Below are 24,307 nucleotides of genomic sequence, written 5' to 3' on the forward strand. Positions count from 1 at the left end.
TAAGTCAAATATTGGCGTCCTAACTGGTTTTTACGATTCAGAGATCACTTATGTTGAAAAAGTACAGTGTGGTTTGAATTTCCGAGTATATGGGACAGTGGCTGAGGGATCCGGGGCAGACGTAAGTGGAGTGAGTTGGCCTCAGCCCAATGGCTCTGGCAGCTGAGGAGTGAAGATTCTTTCCGGTGGTGTTTTCCTCGGAACTCCAGGCTGGGGCACGGCCACTGTCGTCTGCTTGCCTGAGGAGACAGTGCTTGTCTCCGGAGCCCAGGGAGGCAGTGCACGTGGTGTCTGGGAGCAGGTCTGTCCCTGTGAGCCCCCTTCCCACCCATGAGGACCCCAGGGGTCCTCGTTGCAGGTTGTCCTCCCATCTGGCTCCATCTGGCTCTTTCTGGAATGGTGTTTGTGCTACAGAAATGATGCGAAGAGAATAAGTTGATGACAGGGTGCTCTCAGCTGAACTCAAGTATGAATCTACTCAGCTTCCTCCTCGAAAAGGGCACTTCCACCAGTGTAGCAGGGGCAGGGGTCTGGGGACCATGGTGTCAGGCGACATCTAAGTCAATTGGCATAATAAAATCTATTAGGAAAACATTCTGCATCCCACTTTGGAGAGTGGCACCTGGAGTCTTAAATGCCGGCAAGTGACCATCTAAGATGCATCAGTTGGTCTCAACCCACCTGGATCAAAGGAGAATGAAGAACACCAAAGACACAAGGTAATTATGAGCCCAAGAGACAGAAAGGGCCACATAAACCAGAGACTACATCAGCCTGAGACCAGAAGGACTAGATGGTGTCTGGCTACAACCGATGACTGCCCTGACAGGGAACAAAACAGAGAACCCCAGAGGGAGCAGGACAGCAGTGGGATGCAGACCCCAAATTCTCATAAAAAGACCAGACTTAATGGTCTGACTGAGACTAGAAGGACCCCGGTGGTCATGGCCCGCAGACCTTCTGTTAGCCCAGGACAGGATCCATTCTCAAAGCCAACTCTTCAGACAGGGATTGGACTGGACAATGGGATAGAAAAAGATGCTGGTGAGGAGTGAGCTTCTTGGATCAAGCAGGCACTTGAGACTATGTGGGCATCTCCTATCTGGAGGGGAGATGAGGGGGCAGAGGGGGTCAGAAGCTGGCGGAATGGACACGAAAAGAGAGAGTGGAGGGAAAGAGTGGGCTGTCTCATTAGGGACAGAGCAATTAGGAGTATATAGCAAGGTGTATATAAATTTTTGTATGAGAAACTGACTTGATTTGTAAACTTTCACTTAAAGGACAATAAAAATTAAAAAAAAAAAAGGCGCTTCCAGCGAGCAGAATCTAGCAGGCAGGGGTGCTGCTGGGCTTTCCCGTGGGAAGCCAGAACTCACTAGGCGTTTGCACCAAGGCCAAAAAAAAAAAAAAACAATAAACCCATTGCCGTCGAGTCAATTTCAACTCATAGCGCCCTTATAGGACAGAGTAAAACTGCACCATTGGTTTCCAGGGAGCATCTGGTGGATTCGAACTGTCCACCTTTTGGTTAGCAGCCATAGCTCTGAGGCCAGGGACATTCTGAGTGTGGGACCTGGGCCATCCTTCCTGAGCCGAGCCTCGGTGGCTGTCACAGTGCAAACCTGCGAGTTCCTGTCTGGCCGGCTCTGCGTGCCCCGCGCCTAGGCTGAGGAGGGCGGCAGCAGCTCAGCTGGCTGTGTACTGGAGGCTGAGCTGCCTCTGCCTGGAACCAGCGGAATCCCTCACTGACAGCACTCTCTCCTCTGCCTCCCTAAGGGCTTGTGAGGGACGTTGCAGCCCTGGGGTCCTTGCTGTGCCCTGGATGCAGGGAGAGGTGGTGGACCTTCCCCTCAGGGCTGCTCCAGGACTGGGCCTTCATGGGGGTAGTGCCCGCCCCCCAAAGGGTCGTGTCTCACCCCACCCTGTATTTATTAAGTGACTGGTATGTCCTGGGCACTGTGGCCCCCTTGTCAAAACGTGCATAAGACCCCCAGGAAACAGCCGAACAGAAGCCAGTGGCCAAGTGAGGAACATGGACTGCTGATGGTCACCGCAGAATGGGGTGGCTCTAGGAGTGCTGAGGGACCCTACATCCTCTGTGGAGTACGTAGCATCATCTTGGTGGGCTTCCTGGAGGAGGTGGTGCCACCTGGATGTTCATGTGGGAAAGTGGGGCTCTCTGGGCAGTGTGAGATCCAAGGGCTGGCAGGAAGCGGGGGCAGAGGTGGTGGAGTGAGTTGTAGGGAAGTCGGGCTGATCACAGGAAGAGATGTGACCAGGAGATAGCAGCTTGCACTAGTTATTTGTTGGGGTTGACACATTACACCATGCAGAGGGTGATCCCACAGCAGGAGGTCTACTGGAGGCAAGGGATACAGGGAGCCCCACAAGGGGAGGAGGAAGGAAACCCCGGGGAGAGGAGAGGTGGCTGAGGTGTGCCTCCATGGTGTCCCTGTGTGGGTCATCCTAGTGTCTTAGGGAGAGGAGAGAGGGGCTGACGTTTGCCTATATTGTGTCCGTGTGTGGGTCCGTAAGAGTGCCCCGGAGTAGCAGTGCTGAGAGCTTATAACCATAGGGTTTTAGCTTATTTAAGGCCAGCAGGTGTTGGGCGCAGTTTTGTGGGGTATGAAAAGCAGGCTGGCTCCAAGTGGCTAAAAATTTGAGTTTGTGTACAAATTTGAGTTTGGCACCAGTAGGCTTTTTTGGGCTCACAGGCCTCAGCTGGCTGTGAACAGGTACACAATCTGGGGCCGTGCTGAGGCCGTTTGAGGCTCCCTGTGTAACAGGTGTGCCAGGCCTGCAGCTCAGAGAGGAGAGCAGTGCTGTTGGGGAGTGGGTGGGTGAGGCGGGGGACCTTCCACCTTGTTCCAAAGGGCTTACATTCCATGGGGATGGAGCAGCAGGTGGGAAGGGTGCCTGGCCCCGGGAGGAGACAGGTGGGAGAGGCAGAGTGTGGAGAAAAAGCCAGAAGGGAGCTTGTGGCAGGAGCTCACGGGAGAGAGAGGCAGGCAGCTCTGGGCGTTGCTTCCAGGTGGAGGTGAGAGGCAGGAGCAGGGCCGTCCTGGGACTCAGTCAGGACTGGTGACTTGAGGAGGGTGCGGTCCAGGAGCTGAGTTGAAGGATGGGCAGGTGGCAGGGAGGGCGAGCAGACGGCCTCCTCCCCGGCCTGGTGCTGCCGTTCTCTGCAGATGAGCTCGGAAGACATCTTCGGTTGTTAGCACAGAAACCAGGTTGCTGCCACGCAGCGGATTCCGATTCGTGGCGACCCCGTGTGTGCAGAGTAGAACTGCTCCATGAGTTTTCATGGCTGTAGCCTTTCAGGGACAGATTGCCAGGCCTGTCTTCCAAGGTGTCTTTGGGTGGGTTTGAGCTGCCAACCATTCAGCTAGTAGCCTGGTGCTTCATTCTTTGCTCCTCCCAGGGACTCCTCTTAATACATGGCCAGTCCGTAATGACAGAGCCGTAGGTCTGTCCTCTACTGCCCACAAAAAACGAATGTGCTTGCTATTGAAAAACTGATACAGCAAGACAAGTTCTTGTGTTTGACTTAAGGGTTTAAAATTTCAGCTCCACTGTGGAACCTGGGAGGTCCCCCTAATACTCACAGGTGCTGCTGAATGAGCCCCCCACCATGGAACCTGGGGGTATCTCCCCCAGTGCTCATGGGGCACTGCTGACTGAGCCCCCCACCATGGAGCCTGGGAGGGTCTCCCCCGATGCTCACAGGGTACTGCTGACTGAGCCCCCCACCATGGAACCTGGGAGGGTCTCCCCCCATGCTCACAGGGCAGTGCTGACTGAGCCCCCCTACCATGGAACCTGGGGGTGTCTCCTCCAATGCTCACGGGGCAGTGCTGACTGAGCCCTCCACCATGGAACCTGGGGACCCCCCCCATGCTCACTGGTACAGCAAGGCAAAGTCTCGTGTTTAACTTGAGGGTTTAAACTCCAGCTTGCCGACTTTATCGCGTAATTGTGGGTTCTGGTATGGGATCGAAGGTGGTGATTCAGAGGCTGCACGCCTCCGAGGAGCTGAGTCCCCATCTCCCCTGGTGGATAACTGCCCCCTAAGTGTTCTCGGTGGTGAGTTCTCCCTGGCACGTATTCCCAGAGCACGCCCGGCCACCCTGAGACTTAGCCCACGGAATGAAGAACGTGCCTTTGGTAATTAGCGATGTATGGCCAGGCTTGCTTCACCTGGAACCCCACCACACACGCCACTAGTTTTTTTTTTTTTTTTACTTACTTTTTTATATGGAAAGATTTGTTATTTCCTGTCCCCTGGTGTGTTCTGTCTCTGTGGGGTCATATTACCTTCTAAGTGACACTTTGGTTTCATTTACTGGGTTTCAAGGGGAAAGACAGAGCTCCCGGGCTAGTCTCTGGTCTAACCAGGGTCTTGCCGTGTCTCTGAACAGCTTCGCCGTGTTCCACAAGGTTCGGATTCCTCGCCGGGACCTTCTGAACCGCACAGGGGACGTCACCCCCGAAGGCACCTATGTCACTCCATTTAAGGTACTGGCGTTTCCAGGGAGGGTTGTGGGTGAAGCAAAGGCTTGGAGACAGTGCTTCTAGGTGTGGCTGAGCCCCCCACTGTGGCACCTAGGAGGGCCTCCCCCTGATGCTCATGGGGTGCCGGTGACTGAGCCCCCCACTGTGGGACCTGGGAGGGCCCCCCTCAACAGTCACGGGATGCCGGTGGCTGAGCCCCCCACTGAGGGACCTGGGAGGGCTCCCCCCTCAACACTCATGGGGTGCTGGTGGCTGAGACCTCCCACTGTGGGAACTGGCAGGGCCCCCCCTCGACACACACGTGGTGCCTGTGGCTGAGACCTCCCTATCATTTAACCTGGAACAGGCCCCGTCCTCCGACCCTCACGGGGCATTCCCCCTGCCTGACTGATGGAGACCCCCAGGGTTTGCTGTGCGGGGGTGCTCTCTCTTGGCTTTAGTTCCAGTGGACAGGGAAGGAACTTCTGGGGCCAGGCACACCTCCGATACTAGTGGTCAGGGGTGAACTCAGGGCACTGCAGAAGTTGACAACCCTGCTGCTGGGTGACCCATGGGCATTCTTTCCTCCCACACCTTTAGGATGACAACCGGGGAGGCTGCCCCCTTCTCGCAGTGTGCCCCCAAGAACTTAAAGGTTAAGCCTGACCAGAAGGGCTGCCTGCGGCCTGCCCATGACTGGGGCTGACAGACAGTGCTCACTAGTGTCTGGGGCTCACCCCCCCACATTCACTGAGGGACTGTGGTGGGCCAGGCCCTTCCCAGGGACAGCCTAAGACGGAGTAGCTGACCATGATCACCCTTGGAGTTACGGACTCAATGTGACCACACGCCAAGGGGGCCCCTTCGAAGTGACCACAGGCCGAGCAGTGCCCTTCCAAAGAAAGAGCTCCTGGAGTGTCTACTGCCCGGAGCAGAGCACGGCAGGAAGAACAGGAAGTTAGAACAAGCATGACACGTGTGCGTAAGGAGCTAGAGAAGAAGTTAGCAGTATAAGAAGTCATTTAAAACTGGGGTTATTAGCATACCCATCGCCGAGGAGCCGACTGCACTCATAGCGACCCTGGAGAACAGAGCAGGATCGCCCCACAGGGTTTCGAAGGCTGTAGTCTTTATAGAAGCAGACTGCCACGTCTTTCTCCTGTGGAGCTGCTGGTGGGTTTGAACCCCCGACCTTTCGGTTAGCAGCCAAGCTCTTAACGACTGCGTCACCAGGGCTCCTCAAACAAAATAGTTGAAAAACAGAACTCAGTAAATGAGATATGTGTAGTGGAAGCAGGAATTAGTGATTGTAAAACCATGTTGACGGCGCTTACCAGAGACTGCAGGGAAGAAGAGACTGCAGAGATGATGGAGATAAGTTTCTCTAAATTAAGAAAGGAAGACCTCTGCTTGAAGGGATCGATGGGTACCAAATAAGGAAAAGCCCATACTGAGACACACTAAGGAAATTTAATTTTCAAAGGTAGAAATTTTCAAAGGTAGAAAATTCTGGAAGCTTCCAGAGAAAGAGAAGATCCAGTTCCACTGGGACAAAAATCAGTATAACAACAGATTTCTCAGGTACAACTCTAGGTGCAAGAAGACAGTGAGCTAATACTTGAAACTGTTGAAGGAAATAGCTTTATATTTGTGTTTTAAAATTATTTTTAAAATCCACTTAAACGATCAGTCTTAGGTGAGAGCATAATAAAAATATTGTCAGGCATGCAGAGCTTTGGAAGACCGCCACGTGAATACCATGGTGGAAATACCTCTGAAGGAGGGTTCAAATAACTCAAGAAACAGGCCTGGGAGAACAGCCAGAGGTGTGGGAGAACAGCCAGAGGTGTGGGAGACAAACCAGCTGCCACTGAGTAGACCCCAACTCATGGTGACCAAGGGATAAACCCAGGAGAAACAGCCAGAGCTGTGGGAGATAAACCAGCTGCCATCGAGTAGAACACGATTCACGGTGACCCTCTGTGTGTCAGAGTAGAATCGTGCTCCGTAAAGCTTTCAGTGGCTGATTTTTTAGAACTCAGTTGCCAGGCTTTTCTTCTGAGGTACTTGTGGGTGGACTTAAACCTCCAACCTTTCAGTGAGCTGCTGAGCTCATTAACTGTTTACACCACCCAGGGACTCCATGGGAACTAAGGCTGAGAAGTCACTTGGGAAGGTTTATTGTTGTATTAAACGAAACTATATGCATTCATACATATATACGTACGTATATGTACATATACACACATACACACCCCCGCACAAGGGGTCTGACAGTGTGGGCTGGTGGTTTTGTCTCTTTGGGGGAAGGTATTAGCAAGTTTAAGAGGCCAGTGGGGACATGATCATGGACATAGACCTGAAGGGCAACCACAATAAGAACGACAGTAGAAGCAGGACTTTCGACCCAACAGGAGAAAACGTTATCTAGCCAACAGAAATGAGAAATGGGGGGTGGACACTGTCTTAGGCTCCAAGAGCCACCGTAATACAGAAACCGCACGCGGGCAGCTTTAAAGCACAGAAGTCTGTTTTCTCACAGTTCTGGAGGCCTAAAGTCCAAACCGGGGTCTCCACCATGTGGAGTTTTTCCTTGTCAGTAGCCTTGGGCGTTCCTGGGTTCCTTGGCTTGTAGACAGTCCTCACGTGGCGTCTGATTCCCCCGTGTGTGTCGCTGTGTCCCATCTGCCCTTTGCGTAACTCAGAAGGGATATAGAACCCACCCTACTTGAGGACGGCCTAATTCATAACAAAGTAAACGCTGTTTCCAGAGAGGATCGTATTTATAGATATTATGTTGTTGTTGGGTGCCGTGGAGTCAGTTTCAACTCATAGCAGCCCCGTGTGAGAGCAGACCTGCCCCGTAGGCTTTCCAAGGCAGCTGGTTTATCTCCCATACCTCTGGCAGTAAGCTTTACGGAAGCAGGTCACCAGGTCTTTTCTCCGTCCGAGCAGCTGGTAGGTTCACACTGCCAACCTTTCAGTTAGCAGCTGAGCACTTAACCACTGGGTTGTGCCACTAGGGCTCCTTTTATACGTATGTTGTTGTTGTTAAAAAAAAAAAAAAAATTTTTTTTTTTTTTTTTTTTTGTTGTTGTTAGGTGCCGTGGATTCAGTTCCTACTCATAGCGGCCCTATGTACCACAGAACAAAACACTGTCAGGTCCTGCTCCGTCCTTACAATCATTATGCTTGAGCCCATTGTTGCAGCCACTGTGTCAATCCACCTCCTCTAGGGTCTTCCTATTTTCCGCTGACCCCATACTCTGCCAAGCATGATGTCCTTCTCCAGGGACTAATCCCTTCTGACAACATGTCCAAAGTATGTAAGATGCAGTCTCGCCATCCTTGCCTCTAAGGAGCATTCTGGCCGCACTTCTTCCAAGACATATTTGTTCATTCTTTTGGCAGTCAATGGTATATTGAATATTCTTTGCCAACACCACAATTCAAAGGCGTCAATTCTTCTTTGGTCTTCCTTATTCACTGTCCAGCTTTCACATGCATATGATGAATTGAAAATACCATGGTTTGGGTCAGGCACACCTTAGTCTTCAAGGTGACATCTTTGCTTTTCAACACTTTCAAGAGGCCTTTTGCAGCAGATTTACCCAAGGCAATACGTTGTTTGATTTCTTGACTGCTGCTTCCAGAGGTGCTGGTTATGGATCCAAGTAAAATGAAATTCTTGACAACTTCAGCCTTTTCTCCATTATATCATGATGTGGCTTATTGGTCCAGTTGTGAGGATTTTTGTTTTCTTATGTTAAGGTGTAATCCATACTGAAGACTGTGGTCTTTTTTTTTTTTTTTTTTTGAACTTTACATGAAAGTTTACAAATCAAGTCAGTCTGTCACACAAAAATTTATATACACCTCGGTACATACACCCAATTGCTCTCCTCTAATGAGACAGCCCGCTCCCTCCCTCCACTCTCTTTTCGTGTCCATTTCACCGGCTTCTAACCCCCTCTACCCTTTTATTTCCCCTCCAGGGAGGAGATGCCAACATAGTCTCAGGTGTTCACCTGATCCAAGAAGCTCACTCCTCACCAGCATCCCTCTCCAACCCATTGTCCAGTCCACTGTCCGTCTGAGGAGTTGGCTTGGGGAATGGTTCCTGTCCTGGGCCGACAGAAGGTCTGGGGGCCATGACCACTGGGGTCCTTCTAGTCTCAGTCAGACCATTAAGTCTGGTCTTTTTATGAGAATTTGGGGTCTGCATCTCACTGCTCTCCTGCTAAGGCTGTGGTCTTTGATCTTCATTAGTAAGTGCTTCAAGTCCCCTTTATTTTCAGCAATCAAAGTTGTGTCATCTGTATAATGCAGGTTGTTAATGAGTCTTCCTCCAATCCTGATGCCCCGTTCTTCTTAGAGCCCAGCTTCTGGGATTATTTGCTCAGCGTACAGATTGAACAGGTATGGTGAAAAGATACAAACCTGACCCAAACCTTTCCTGACTTTAAACCACTCAGTATCCACTTGTTCTCTCTGAACAACTGTCTCTTGATCTATGTATACATTCCTCATGAGCACAATTAAGTGTTCTGGAATTCCCATTCTTCACAATGTTATCCATAATTTGTTATGATCCACACAGTTGAATGCCTTTGCATAGTCAATAAAACACAGGTAAACATCCTTCTGGTATTCTCTGCTTTCAGCCAGGATCCATCTGACATCAGCAATGATATCCCTGGTTCCACGTCTTCATCTGAAACCAGCCTGAATTTCTGGCAGTTCCCTGTCGATATACTGCTGCAGCCGCTTTTGTATGATCTTCAGTAAAATGTTGCTTGCGTGTGATATTAATGATACCCAGTGCCGTCGAGTTGATTCCGACTTGATATTGTTCTATAATTTCCACATCCAGTTGGATCACCTTTCTTGGGAATAGGCATAAATACGGATCTCTTCCAGTCACTAGGCCAGGAAGCTGTCTTCCATATTTCTTGGCATAGACGAGTGAGCACCTCCAGCACTGCATCTGTTTGTTGAAACATCTCAGTTGATATTCCATCAATTCCTGGAGCCTTGTTTTTCGCCAAAGCCTTCAGAGCAGCTTGGACTTCTTCCTTTGGTATCATTGGTTCCTGATCACATGCCACCTCTTGAAATGGTTGAATATTGACTAATTCTTTTTGGCATAGTGACTCTCTGTATTCTTTCCATCTTCTTTTGATGCTTCCTGTGTCATTTAATATTTTCCCCATAGAATCCTTCACTATTGCAACTCGAGGTTTGAATTTTTTCTTCAGTTCCTTCAGCTTAAGAAACACCAAGCGTGTTCTTCCCTTTTGGTTTTCTATCTCCAGCTCTTTGCACATGTCATTATAATACTTGACTTCAAAGGGCAGCTCAAGAAGACAAATTAAATATTATAATGACATGTGCAAAGAGCTTGAGTTTTATAGGTATAGGGGCCAGAGTTTCATAGTTTTGGGGGACACAATTCAATCTATAACAGGCAGCAAAAACAAATACCAAAACGGTGGTAGCACAGATGGAAAATATGAGACCAAACCCTACTCCAACAGCAGTCACAACAGACGCAAGAGAGTTCTGAGCTCTCATTGAAGGATGGAACCATTGGATTGGGTTAGAAAACCTGAAAACAAGATACAAAAGTGTGTTGTCGACAAGACACCGAATGACACAGAAGAGTTGAAAGTAAAAGGATGGGGAAAGATATACCAGGTAAATACGAACCAAAATAATTTAAGACAAAAAATGCCATAAGAGGGAAAGAAGGTTGTTACGTACGCACAAAAGAATAATTGAAGCAGAAAGTATATCCATCATAAGCTTGTGTCCACGTCACGGTTCAGCCTCAAAATACACCAGGCAACCGCAGACAGATCTACAGGAAGATACACAGATAAAGCAACAGCTGTCGCCAGAGAGGTCATCACAGCCCATCCAGAAACCAGTGGATCACGCGGGCAGACATATCGGAAGCCTAGATAAAACGGTCAGTTCATGCTATCCGATCAGTGGCCGTCAAAATCTTCTGTCTCAGGACTTGTTTATATTCTTAAAAATTATTGATGATCCCAAAGGACTTCTGCTTATGTAGGTTGTGTAGGTGTATTCTGGCTGTGCTTCTTTAAAGACAGATTGGTTTGTTCTTCTGGCAGTCCATGGTATATTCAATATTCTTCACCAACATCATAATTCAAAGGCGTCAATTCTTTGGTCTTTTTTATTCATTGTCCAGCTTTTGCACGCATATGTTGTTGCTGTTAGGTGCTGTCCATTCGGTTCTGGCTCATAGTGACCCCATGTACAACAGAGCGAAACACTGCCTAGTCCTGCACCATCCTCACAATCGTTGTCATGCTTGAGCCCATTGTTGCAGCCACTGTGTCAGTCCATCTCGTTGAGGGTCTTCCTCTTTTTCGCTGACCCTCTACCTTGCCAAGCATGATGTCCTTCTCCTGGGACTGATCCCTCCTGATGACATATTCAGAAGTCTCATCATCCTCACTTCTAAGGAGCATTCTGGCTGTAATTCTTCCAGGACAGATTTATTTGTTCTTCTGGCAGTCCATGGTATATTCAATATCCTTCGCCAACACCACAATTCAAATTATCAATGCTTCTTGGCTCTCCCTTATTCGTCGTCCAGCTTCTGCATGCTGATGAGGCGACTGAAAACACCACAGCTTGGGTCAGGCGCACCTTCGTCCTCAAAGTGACAGCTTTACTTTTTAACAATTTAAAGAGGTCTTTGGAGCAGATTTACCCAATGCAATACTTTGTTGGATTTCTTGACTCCATGGACATTGATTGTAGATCCAAGTAAAATGAAATCCTTGACAACTTCAATCTTTTCTCCATTTATCATGATGTTGCTCATTGGTCCAGTTGTAAGCATTTTTGTTTTCTTTATGTTGAGGTGCAGTCCACACTGAAGGCTGTGGTCTTTGATCTTCATTAGTAAGTGCTTCAAGTCCTCTTCACTTTCAGCAAGCAAGGTTGTGTCATCTGCATAACGCAGGTTGTTAACGAGTCTTCCTCCAATCCTGATGCCCCGTTCTTCTTCATATAGTCCAGCTTCTCGGATTATTTGCTGAGCATACAGACTGAATAGGTATGGTGAAAAGATACAACCCTGGCGCACACCTTTCCTGATTTTAATATCACACAGTATCCTCTTGTTCTATTCAAACCACTGCCTCTTTGTCTATGTACAGGTTCCTTGTGAGCACAGTTAAGTGTTCTAGGATTCCTAGTCTTCGAAATGTTATTTGCCATATTAGAAATTTTAAAAAGTTAACTGATTTAAAAATAACAATAATAAACCCAATATGCATTAATATAAATAATATAGTTTAATTATGATTCCAAAAACAAAACAAAATATTGAGAAGAGTGGTATAGTTTTATATTCTTACAAAGCTCTTTGATTTCTGTTCTAAGAGAAGATAGGGGGATTCTTGTATCTTACTTGGTTGAGATATTGTGGTTTGGTTGAAGTACATGAAGAAATCTCAATTTTTACCCATAGAATCCTTCACTATTACAACTCATGGCTTGAATTTTCTCTTCAGTTCTTTCAGCTTCAGAAATGTCAAGCGTGTTCTTCCCTTTTGGTTTTCTAACTCCAGCTCTTTGCACATTTCATTATAACACTTTGTCTTCTTGAGCTGCCCTTTGCAGTCATCCGTTCAGCTCTTTTACTTCATCATTTCTTTCTTTTGCTTTAGCTACTCTGCCTTTAAGGGAAAGTTTCAGAGTCTCTTCTGACATCCATTTTGGTCTTTGCTTTCTTTCCTTCATCTTTAATGTCCTTTTACTTTCTTCATGTGTGATGTCATCCTCAGCATGTCTGGTCTTAGGTCATTAGTGTTCAGTGCGTCAAAGCACCACGGGGTGACTAAGAGCAGGACCTTGGCTTGGTCCTTCCACGTCTGTGCAGCGTGGACACCTGATCACTGCTGAACAAGGAACATGGGCGTGCCTCCATGTCCACCCTGCTGTGTCTGCGGTCACCTAGGCGTCCTTGCTCATGGTGCCCACTGCTTTGCCCCCAGGATGACAGGCGGCGCTTCGGAGCCTCCCTGGGCAGCTTGTCTTTTGGCCGTGCCTCCATCATGGGGATGTCCATCATCAACTTGAAACTGGCCCTGTGCATCACAATCCGATTCTCGGCCACTCGACGCCAGTTTGGACCAACCGATGCAGACGAAATACCCATCCTCGAGTATCAGATGCAGGTATGGTGTTTCCACTGTGGTTTCATTTTCTCTTCATCACATGTGCAGATGTAATTCTTTTAAATAGTTGGAATTTGGTTGCTGAAAGTTGATCAAGCCTCTTAAGGCAGTTAGCAGGGCAGTTAACAGGACACATAACAGGGCAGGTAAGGTAAGAGAACAAGTAATAGGACAGGGAAGAGGGCAGGTAATAGGACAGATAAGAGGACAGGTAGGAGGGCAGGTAAGAGGAGGGGTAACAGGACATGTAGGAGGACAGGTAACAGGGCAGGTAGGAGGACAGGTAACAGGACAGGTAACAACACGGCAGTTAACAGGACAGATAGGAGGATAGTTAACAACAGGATAAGTAAGAGGATAGTAACAGGACAGGTAAGAGGACAGGTAACACCACAATTAATAGGAAGGCAGATTCAGAGCAGCAGGACTGTTAGTGAAATTTTTTTTATTAAAAATTAAACATGAACTAGCAAAAATGAGGAAAATGAAAAGGAGTGAGTCTTGGTGAGGCTTTGGGGAGACGGTCATGTCTGGTGGCAGGGGTCAGCATTGTGTGTCCACAGCCACGCTCTCTGACACGTTCATCCTGTGCCTAAGAAATTCTCCTGGGGAGCTCAGAGATGTGATGTCAAGCGCAAGGGCCTCTGGTCCTGCCGGTCTGCAAAGGTCAGCCGCTGAGCTGATTGAGGGGCAGCGGGTGGTGACGTGGGGCCGTGCAGACGTCACTAAGTGGGAAGGGGGACATGCTTGTTTATCTGAGGAATGTTCGGGTGGTGCTTACCTGCAGCCTGTCACCTGTGTCACCTGTCCTTTTGTGCGTACCATCAGCCACCATGAAGGTGTGTTAGAATCACTGTTCCCAGTTTACAGGTAGGGGAGCCCAAGATCAAATAGGTGGCTGAAATCAAAGTTCAGGAGCTAAATCAAGCTACACGCACACACAGTGCGTTGGAGTGGAATTTGAGGAGACTGTGGCAGAGCTGCTGCTGTGACTCTTAGCATCTCTTCCTGTGGCTGCAGACCTGTCTTACAGTGAGCACCAGTAAAGGAAAGCACTCGGACATCCATGCCTGTGCAGCGCACACCCTGGCCCACCCCACTGCCGATCCCAGGCCACAGGGTAGGCCAGCGGTTAGGAGCCCACTCAGGCCATGGTGCTGGGCTCCTAATCTCAGCTGCCACCCCCCACTGGCTGTGTGCCCTCGGACAAGTGACGAGACTTCTCTGTGCTTGAGTTTTCTCCATTGTAAACTGGAGCTAATTAGAATAATAATAATGCCTCTTGGTAGGGTAAAGGATTAAATGAAAAGAGCACGTGACATAATGCCTGACGCACAGTAAGCACTCAGTAGATGGATGGTGGTGATGAGGGTGTCCCAGGTTCCTGGCAGGCTTATTCCTCTTCTCCAGCCGTCAGCCCATTTGCCCACCCACCCATCTAGCATTCCCTCCCTCCATCCTTCACTCCATCCACACATCCCTCTATGCGCCCCATCCACCCACCCATCCATCCATCTACAATCCATCCATCCATCCATCTGTCCACCCGTCCATCCATCCATCCATTCATGTATTCATCTATCCCTCCATCCCTCCCTCCGTCCCTCTATCCAACCATCCATCCATCCATCCTTCCCTCCGTCCACACTCCCACCCATCCATCCATCCATCCATCCATCATCCACCCATTCACCCATCCATACATCCATATATCCATGCATCCCTCCCTCTCTCCCTCTGTCCGTCCGTCCATCCATCCATCCATCTACTCACTCACCTCAGGTGAGAGGCTGTTGGGATGAAGGTTTCGTGAAGGCACAGAAAGGCCTGTGTGTGCTCTGCAGTGTGGAGTGGAGCCCATGGATGCTCCCCCGCCACACGCACTCTCTTTTCTGGCCTCCAACTATCTCCAAGGTGGCCAGTCCTTTGTGAGGCTATGTGATGTGTTTACGCGAGTGTCTGTCTGTCCTAGCAATGGCGCCTGCTTCCATACCTGGCGGCCACCTATGCCTTAGACCATTTCTACAAGTCTCTCTTTCTGGACCTTACGGAGTTCCAGCGAGGCCTCCAAACTCAGGACCGGAGTGCCAGACAGGTGAGCCTTTGTGACTCCTCTCAGCATATGTGCGGTTATTTCCCTCACCAGGGCCAAGTGACCAAGATGTAGCCTTTATTCAAGACAAAATGAGGCATCAGCTTGCAGGGATCAAGCCGGAGACACGCTCTGCCAGTGGATTTCCACACACTTGGCCTCGGCTTCCCCTGTGGTTTAGACAGTGTAGGCACTTATCCATGTCCCGTCTTTCAGGGATGGGCTGACTCGTCCCCTAAACCCCGTCTGTGAGTTCAGCTGCTGTTCTCCTTTTGAGAACAGGGTGGTTTTGCAAAGCCTCGATAAGCTGCCCGGCAGCAGATTTCATGATTCCAAGCCTTGTGTAAACAGCAGACAAAGGTCTGAATCCAGATGACGGAATCTGAGTCGACGGCCCGGCGTCCGTGCCAGGCATCTGCGTCGGATTCCCCGAGATCGGTTGCTGTGTGAGAAGCAGTCCTGTGATTGCTGACCCCTGGAGACCTGGCCGGGGGAGCAGTGTGAATCAAAAGAAATGCCTTTCACAACAGACTGCAGATACGGGGTTACGTACAACGCCCCAAATAGCCTGTAACCAATTGCCACACGTTGGACTCTTGGCATAAACACCCAGGAGTGAGGGGCGGAGGGTGTGTGGGAACGACAGCAGTGTTCCTGGCACAGCGAGACGGGAGGCCACCGAGATCTGAGGAGCAAACGTGTTGGGGAGAAGGAAGGGGTTAAACGCCTGTTTTCCCTCAGATGATTCACTGTGGCTTTGCCGGCTGACGTGTGGATTGCTCTCCTGTTAATAACGTTATACAGTGCAATCACATGCTATCCTTTCTGAAGGCGGTGACTTAATCAGGCCACAGCAGGACCTCAGAGTAGCCTCTCATTCGAAGTTGAAAACACTTAGCGAAATGGGTCATTTTATCTAGCAACCATATGTGTGCCTTTGTCGTTCTCATCAGACATTCAGCAGGAGCAAAAGGCTATTCATAAAACGTACATCAGGTACGAGGCAGTCCTGGGTGGTAAAAACAGTGAACACGCTCAGCTGCTAACGGAAAGGCTGGCGGCTCCAACCCACCCAGAGGTGCCGCGGAAGACAGGCCTGGTCATCTGCTCCCGAAAAGTCACAGCCTTGAGAACCCTACAAAGCAGTTCTACTCTGTACACATGGGGTAGCCGTGAGTCAGAATCAACTCAACAGCGGCTGTTTTTTTTTTTTAAGCAAGTATGTTTGTGTTTGTGTGTCTCTTAATTGTTTTGATTAAATAGCAAGTAGAAGCAAAAGATCCTTTATAAAACATACATAAGGTGCAGGGTGGCCATGCGGTGAACACCCCTTGCCCCCCTCCAGTTTACAAGGTAAACAGATGTCACTGCCTTTAACGGCCCTCCCAGCCCTTCCCTCCCCTGCTCAGAGGGAAGCCCCATCTTGAATGTTGTGTTTGGTTCCCTTGCTTTTCTTTACAGTTGTACCACATACGTTTGTGACTGTGAGCAGTCTATCAGTCTTATGTTTGTGAGCTTCACGCAAGCTGAATCACAAATTGCCTTCTTCTGCAACTTGCTCGTGTGATAAGCCTTGAGGCCCAGAGGTCTCTGCTGTTCAGAGCTGTGATCGTTTATTTCCATTGCTGAGAAAACTGAGTGTGCCTCAGTTTCCCCTTCTTGGATGAGCCCTCAGTCCTTAAACTAGACTTGGTTTCTTTGTTTGGAATTGACCTGGTGGCACAGTGGTTAAGTGCTTGGCTGCTAGCCAAAATGTTAGCGGTTCAAACCCACCAGCCTCTCTCCGGGAGAAACACGTAGCAGTCTGCTTCCGTAAAAACTACAGCCTTGGAAACTCTATGGGGCAGTTCTGCTCTGTCCTATAGGGTCGCTATGGGCTGGAATCGACTTGACAGCAGCGAGTTTGGCTTGGTTTTGCGTCAAGGACTTGAGGGGTCACAGTCATTTGATGCTAGCATTGAAACAGACTGCTGTCTTTTGGCGTCAACAGTCTCTTCTCTACTGTTCTTGGTTCCCCTTCCCAAAGGCAGAGCTTGGGCGGGAGATCCACGCCTTGTCATCAGCCGGCAAGCCACTGGCCTCATGGATGGTCCAGCGAGGAATCCAGGAATGCCGAGAGGCTTGCGGAGGACACGGATACCTGGCCGGTAGGTTTCCCACCCTGGTCCTACCCTTTGACTCTAGAGCAGGGCTTAGCAAGCTCAGGCCCGAGGGCCAGGTCCACCTGGCCCCCTGTTTGTTTCACTGGCTCCCAGCCACGCCCATTCCTGTGCCTATGACCTGGTGCTGCTTCTGCTCCACAGCAGCAGAGACCACGTGGCCAGAAAGCCTAAAATACGTGCTCTCTGGCCTTAACGGAACACGTTGGCCGACCCTGCTCTGGACAGAGCCCTGCGCGTTCTGATGCCTAACGATTCTTGGTTGAAAATCGGGGAAAATGATGAAGTATGGAGAAGCTAAGAATCAGCCCACTGAAACCCACACGAAATAGATCACCTGTTCATCCCAGTGATAACTTCTTGATGAATAACTTGGCAGTAACAGTCTCAGCACCAAGTTTTATTTTGATGAAAAAATTCTTAAGGTTAGAGAAAGAGACTTAGTGTTATCAGCAGTGACTACTATTCAGGCAGCTGGTGTACGGTTCAGAGAACAGGCAGCCAAATAGCCTGGGTTCGAATCCCAGCTCGGCCATCCACTAGCTGGGCAACTGTGGGCTAGTTACTTAACCTCTCTGTGCTTTGGTTTCCTTATGTATAAGACGGGAATAATAATAGAATACCTACGTCATAAATTCGTGCAAGGATTAAGCACGTTCGTTCATGTGACACGCTTAGCGTAGTGTCTGGCACACAGCACACGCCCAGCAACTGCTCTCTGTAGTCGTTGTTATTCCCGTCATCATCTGCAGCTTGCCTGAAATACTCTCTGTGTGCTAATGTTAAATAATCGATTGTTAAAACTTGGTTACTCAAAGAAGGCCTACACACACACACACCCACACACACCACAAACAACAGAATTGGCACCAACCCAGCTGACAGTTTATACCCGTGGGAGCTTGTTGGCCTCTTGCCAAGTTTGCAAGCGTCTCCGTGGCACTCTCTAGATGATTCGGTACTTCTAGCGTCTATCCCAGTTATTTTCCGAGAGAGGGCCAAGCCCCTGGTGGAACGCCGGCAGTGATGGGGTGCTTTCGCTCCAGCATGGGGCAGACAGCTGTGGGCCTCTCGTGCTCCCCGTTTGGTCTCTCTTTGTTACTAATGGTTGACGTGTGAGTAAGCACAGTTGATATGTGATTTCTGTATATATAGTTTTGTCTCTGTGCAGGGTTCTTAATAATTTTTATTCATTTTACTCACAGAGATGCTCTAAGCCGTTTAGCCTAGTCCCTGTCTTCTAAGTAGAATAAGGAAGTTGAGTCTTGCAGACAACAAAAATGACTTCATCGGGATTCAGTACAGATCGAAACACTGGGCGAGACCACTAAGACTGATGACAGCAGGGGTCAAAGTGAAGCCTTGGCTGTGGTTTAAAGTATCAGCTGAACCTCTCCTCTAGGTCCCTCTTCATGCTCAGTGGTATGGGGGAGACGTCACGGCCAGTCAGGGGAAGAAGATCAGGGTGGGATAGGTGACCACAAGCCCCGTGCAAACTGGCAGCCTGGCTGCTGCGGGCCATCTTACGCCCTCTTTGGCCCATAAATGGCAAGTATGAGTGTGAGAACACACTGGGTCGGGGGAGGAGGACCGAGCGGTGAGTGTCTGGGAAGCATACCTTATACAGCACACGGAGGAATTAGGGTCATTTAACTGGCGGGAGGAGCCCCTGGGTGGTACAAATGGTTAACACACTTAGCTGCTCACCAGAAGGTTGGAAGTTCAAGTCCCCCCCAAAGTGTCTCGGAAGAAAGGCCTGGCAACCTACTTGTGAAAAACCAGCCACTGAAAGCCTTGTCGAGCACGGTTCTGCTCTGACACGCATGAGGCCGCCATCAGTCAGAATCAGCTTGGTGGTAACTTTTTCTTCTGGTTACCCTGGATCTTTTTTCCTCGATACACCACCTACTATATACCACCCGGAGCCCTGGTAGCATAGTTATCAAGAGCTATGGCTGCTAACCAAAGGTTCAGCAGTTCAAATCTCCTAGCCGCTCCGTGGAAACCCTACGGGGCAGTTCTACGGTGTCGTACAGGGTTGCTGTGGGTTTGGAATCAGCTTGATGGCACACAGCAACGACATGTACCGCACAAGGGGCCATTGTGGCTCAGCGGTAGATTTCTCGCCTCCCACGCAGGAGACCCGGGTTCGATTCCTGGCCAATGCACCTCACACGCAGCCACCACTCGTCTATCAGTGGAGGGTTGTGCGTTGCCATGAGCGCTTCCCGACCAAGACAGACTAGGAAGAAAGGCCTGGTGATCTTCTGAAAATCACTCAAAGTCAGCCTGTGGGTCACAGTTACACGCTGACCTCCACTGAGTTGTCATGAGTCAGAGCGAACTTGGCGGAAACTGGCAGGAGAGACAACAGAAAAGCAAGGGTCGTCTTCAGAGATTTGAAAGAAGGGCTCATTCAGTTTAGGATGAGAGGGAAGACAGGCTGGTGGGTGAAAATTACAAGGAGTCAGGTGGTCATCGGAGGATCACTAGAAACTGGGACAGTGAGACCTGTCCAACAGCCAAACCGGCAGCCCGCTGAGGTGGCCCGCTCCCCCACCCCGGAGAGCATTCCAGTGTCCGCCGGGCCTTCGCACGCTAGCGAGAGCTGCAGGGTACCCTTGCGGTGAGGAGGATGATGGCCAGTATTCCCTGCCTGCAGCTGCCTGCCCGTGCCATGCTCGAGTTTCCCTTAAGCCACCAGCCCCCTCACTACCCGGTGTTAAAGATGGGGGGCTGAGATTTCAGAGCTCTGGAGACCCCCAGCTAGTTGAGTTGGCTTGAAGCCAGGTCAAAGGGGCCCATCCTGGGTTGGGCTGGGACAGGACTTGTAAACGCTCAGAGGTGACGTAGTAGCCTTCCAGTGCACTTCTGAAATGAGGAAAACCTGGCCCCATTGCAGTGAACCGTCTGGGTGAGCTCCGAGACGACAACGACCCCAACTGCACCTATGAAGGAGACAACAATGTCCTACTGCAGCAGACCAGCAACTACCTGCTGGGCCTCCTGGACGACAGGACCCGAGGTGAGGCTGGCAGCACAGGCCTGAGAGCTCGCAAGGGAGCCCTCCTCTAGCCCTCGGGGTTTGTTCTGCCCTATGAAGGCGCTCCGTATGTTTGCAGGAAGGAAAATGGGTTACTAATGACTGATGGGCAACTTCTCAATGGGGCACCGGGGTAGGGTGGGGGAGGATGCCAGGGCAGACCCCAGCTTGTGGGGTGCGCGGGACAGACTGCCGTCTGCTCTGGGACTCTCTGTGGTTTGAGGTCTTCCCATCTCTCACAAACCTCCCTGGGCTGTGCGTCCTAGATGGAGCTCGCTTTGAAAGCCCCCTGAAGACTGTAGACTTCCTGGAAGGCTACCCAGGCATCCTCAGCCAGAGGTTCACCTGCCCCAGTGTGGGAGATGGCTGGGACACCACAGGTGAGTAGGCTCTGGGGGCTGTGGGCGGAGGCTTCTGCTCGCTCGTCCCTGTCACCAACACCAGCAGACACCCCGTGTCACAGGTAGAAGCTTTGGTGGCCAGCTCAGTCACTTAGGCTGCTGTACCAGAACACCACACGTGGGGGCCCTGAAAGCACAGAAATTTGTTCTCACAGTTCTGGAGGCTACAAGTCCGAATCAGGGCCTCTGCCATGTGGATTCCTTCCTTGTCAGCAGACCCGGGCAATCCTCACATGGCGTCTGTCTTCCTCGTGTGTCTGTGTCTGGGTCTGTGCTGCTCTGTCTATAACTCAGAAGCGATTAGGGTTCGGACCCACCCTACACTGATAGGATCTGATCAATATAACAAAAAACCTGGATTTCCAAACCTATTCACAGGTACCCTTTAAAAGCCCTTGAGCTGATTCAAACTCCTAGCAACCCTACAGGACAGAGTAGATCTGCCCCACAGGGTTTCCGAGGCTGTAATCTTTACAGAAACAGGCTGCCACATATTTCTTCCACGGAGCCGCTGGTGGGTTCAAACTGCCGACCTTTTGGTTAGCAGCTGAGCGCGTTAACTGTTAGCACCACCAGGGACTCTACTTCTATGTTATTTGCGTGTCGTTGTTGTTGTTAGGCGTTGTTGAGTTGGTTCTGACTTATAGTGACCCTGTGCACAACAGAACAAAACACTGCGCCAGCACAATTGTTGCTACGTTTGGGCCCATTGTTTCAGCCACTGTGTTACTCCACCTTGTTGAGGGTCTTCCTCTTTTCCTCTGACCCTTTACTGTACCAAGCATGATGTTCTTCTCCAGGGACTGGTCTCTACTGATAACGTGTCCAGAGTATTTGAGAGTAAGTCTCACCATCCTTGCTTCTAAGGAGTATTCTGGCTGTACTTCTTCTAAGACATATTTGTTCGTTCTTTTGGCAGTCCGTGGTGTGTTCAATATTCTTCGCCAACACCACAATTCAAAGGCATCAATTCTTACTCAGTCTTCCTTATTCATTGTCTAGCTTTCTCGTATGAGATGAATGAAGACACCGTGGCTTGAGTCAGGTGCACCTTAGTCCTCAAGGTTTCATGTGATTCACGTGATAGGTCTACATACTGATTGAGCCCTACTGTGTGCAGTTCCAGGTGCTGGGATGTGCTTGGGAATGAGGCTGGGTCCCCGCTCTCTAGTGGGGCTTTGCAGTCTAGATGCAGGGTGGGGGCAGCAAACAACTTCATCACTAGGACCTTGTCACAGAGTAGCAGCCTCTCAGGGAACCACAGTGGGCTGGTGTCAGCGTGGACGCCGGGCAGCGCGGATGGTTTGTGTTCTCCTAACCGAGAGGTTAAGGAGTCCGGGTGGTGCAGTGGTTAAAATGATTGACTGCTAACCAAAAGGTCAGCAGTTCAAGACCACTGGCAGCTCGGTGGGAGAAAGATGGGGCAATCTGCTTCCGTAGAGATTTACAGCCTTGGAAACCCTATGGAGGCGCAGTGAGTCCAAATTAGCCTGGAGGCAGCAGGTTTGCTTTTTTTTTTTTTTAACTGAAAGGTTGGCGATTTGAACCCACCGAGTGGTGCTGTGGAAGAAAGACCTGGCCGTCTGCTTCCATAAAGATTACAGCCTAGGAAACCCTTTGGGGCGTTCACCTGTGTGCCAGGGGGGTCCCTGTGAGTTGGAGTCAACTCGACAGCAACAGGCCCGGTTTGACGGTGGTTTTGGGTGTGATGAACACGCGGGATGGCAGGGATGGCCTCTCTGGGGCCTGGAGGGGGTCACACCTGTCAGTTTATCTCTGAAAGGAACAGACTGGCCATGGGGAGAGAGGGAAGGATGTACCTGGAGGCTGGCCACGGGGAGAGGGAATGATGCTCGAGGGGGGGTCACAGCCCCGAGGGGACAAGCCGGGCCTGCTCAGGAGACCGAGGAAGGCCAGCCTGGGTGGCACGGAGTGGTCACAGTGGCACAAGACAGGCACCAACAGCAAGCTCGAGCGGGGCCCTGAGCCCTGGGGGAGCTCGGCTTTCACCCTGTGCGGTGGGAAAGCAGGGCCGTGACAAGCCGACTGACGTTTGTGTCGTTTGTCACGGTGGTTCATGTTTTGTAACTGATGCCGCACTATTTGGCCTACGGGTTGACTGCCATTCCTGATGACTCCGTGTGCTACAAGGGTAGGCATGTGCTGGACTGGAGATTTTCAGCTGTGATCTTTATGGAAACAGACCTCCAGGCCCTTCTTCTGAGGTGCCCGAGGGTGGTTAGCAGCCAAGCCGTGCTACTGGGCAGGGGGGTTGCTTTGCTCTCTCTGGAAGTGGATTGCAGGTGAGAGACGCTGGTGGCTTGGGCAGGATGGGTGTGATTGAGTTTGTCACTAGCCCACAGGGGGGCAGAAGTCAGAGAAAGGCAGCGCTTCTCCCCCCTCCCCCACCTGCAGAAAGCAGTTCTCTTCCCAGTTGCTTTGTTTCTCTTGCTCCCCACGTTCTAAGTTTTTCTGACGTAACCCCTTTCTGACACCTGGTAACTGCCTCTTCAAAGTGCTGATAGAAAGTGGAAACACGCCTGAAGCCCATCACTGGGGAGCTTGTGGTCTCCCGAGCCGCAGAGACGCTCTGTGGAACGCGGTTGTCGTCCTCACATCAGCCCACCCGTCGGCCCCTGACACGATGCCGGTGCTGGAGCTGAGAGTAAATGGGTGGCTGTGTTGGCGGCGACAGCCATCCGAGGCCCTTCCCGGTGCTGGGACAGTGGAGGCAGGTGGGATTCCCGTGTCCCAGCAGAGGGAGAACTGCCAAGTCAGCGTCCCCTGTTTTCCTGGAAGCGCCCTAAGCTTTGCAAGCTGCAACAAAGTGAAATGTTTTCTAGGGGGGAAACGCAAGTGCTGGTCATTGGTCATTCGATGGGGCGGTTTGGCGTTGCCTACTGGCACTGTTCTCCATGTGGTGGGGGCTCTTGAGGGCATTCGATCATCAAAGCCCAGACCTCGGGGCCGAACTCACCACCTGTGTCTACTCCGAGCTCTCGGTGGAAACACCATGGATGACAGGCAATGCTCAAGCACGGTAGGACAGGTTGTTGGTGGTGCATGGAGTTGACTCTGACTCATGATGACCCCACATGTGCGGAGTACAACTGCCACATAGGGTTTTCAAGGCTGGCCTTTCAGAAGCAGATTGCCAGGCCTTTCTTCCGAGGCACCTGTGGGTGGGTACAGATGCCAACCTTTCGGCTAGCTTGAGTGTTTGACCGTCTGAGCTGCCCAGGGACACCTCTGTAGGGCAGTGGACACAGAACCTTCCAGGGCTGCGTTTGTCTGTTTGAGATGAAGACGGCCATCAGGCCTCATAGCCCGACTCCTGCCGGGAAGCTGGCACGTAGAGGGGGCCGGAAGGGGATTTTCCATCGCTCCTCTTGGTATTGCACAGACCTGGGCCCGAGGGCGAGTTTCCGGTGGGTCCTGCGCCTGAGGGTCTGACTCCCTGTGAGGGCGTAGGCTCCAGTCCTTGGCTTGGGCCCACGATCTGAATCACTGAGTTCACAGAGTTCACAACTCTGAGACGTGTGTGGGTAGGGGTCACGTGGCGTAGGGGGGCATGTGGGCCAGGTGGTGGGGTCACGTGGTGTGGAGGGCCATGTGGTCCAGGCGGTGGGGTCATGAGGCTTGGGGGGCATGTGGTCCAGGCGGTGAGGTCATCTGGTGGGGGTGGGGTCACGTGGTGTGGGGGGGCCTGTGGTCCAGGTGGTGGGGTTATGTGGTGGAGGTGGGGTCACGTGGTGTGGGCAAGGGCTGTGTGGTACAGGTGGTGGGGTCATGTGGTCTGGGCGAGGGCCACGTGGCACAGGTGGTGGGGTCACGTGTGGTGGCTGTGTGGCACAGGTGATAGGGTCACATGGTGTAGGGGGGCCAGTGTGGTACAGGTAATG

General features: G+C 50.9%; 1 protein-coding gene across 7 annotated transcripts in view; it reads left to right on the forward strand.

Annotated features, from left to right (window-relative positions):
* The window catches only part of ACOX3 (acyl-CoA oxidase 3, pristanoyl), an 86,983-nt gene that overhangs the window by 42,334 nt on the left and 20,342 nt on the right, over positions 1 to 24,307 (forward strand). For all 7 annotated transcript variants that reach the window (XR_007517715.1, XM_049886680.1, XM_049886679.1 and 4 more), the window contains 6 exons: positions 4,419 to 4,515; positions 12,528 to 12,710; positions 14,683 to 14,805; positions 16,829 to 16,949; positions 19,864 to 19,986; positions 20,271 to 20,384. Coding sequence is in view for 6 of the 7 variants with exons in the window: in XM_049886680.1 (XP_049742637.1) it covers positions 4,419 to 4,515; positions 12,528 to 12,710; positions 14,683 to 14,805; positions 16,829 to 16,949; positions 19,864 to 19,986; positions 20,271 to 20,384 (761 nt within the window). In the remaining variant the exon portion in view is untranslated. The remainder of the gene's footprint in view (positions 1 to 4,418; positions 4,516 to 12,527; positions 12,711 to 14,682; positions 14,806 to 16,828; positions 16,950 to 19,863; positions 19,987 to 20,270; positions 20,385 to 24,307) is intronic.

Source organism: Elephas maximus, chromosome 5, assembly GCF_024166365.1.
Source record: "Elephas maximus indicus isolate mEleMax1 chromosome 5, mEleMax1 primary haplotype, whole genome shotgun sequence".
Classification (NCBI taxonomy): domain Eukaryota; kingdom Metazoa; phylum Chordata; class Mammalia; order Proboscidea; family Elephantidae; genus Elephas; species Elephas maximus.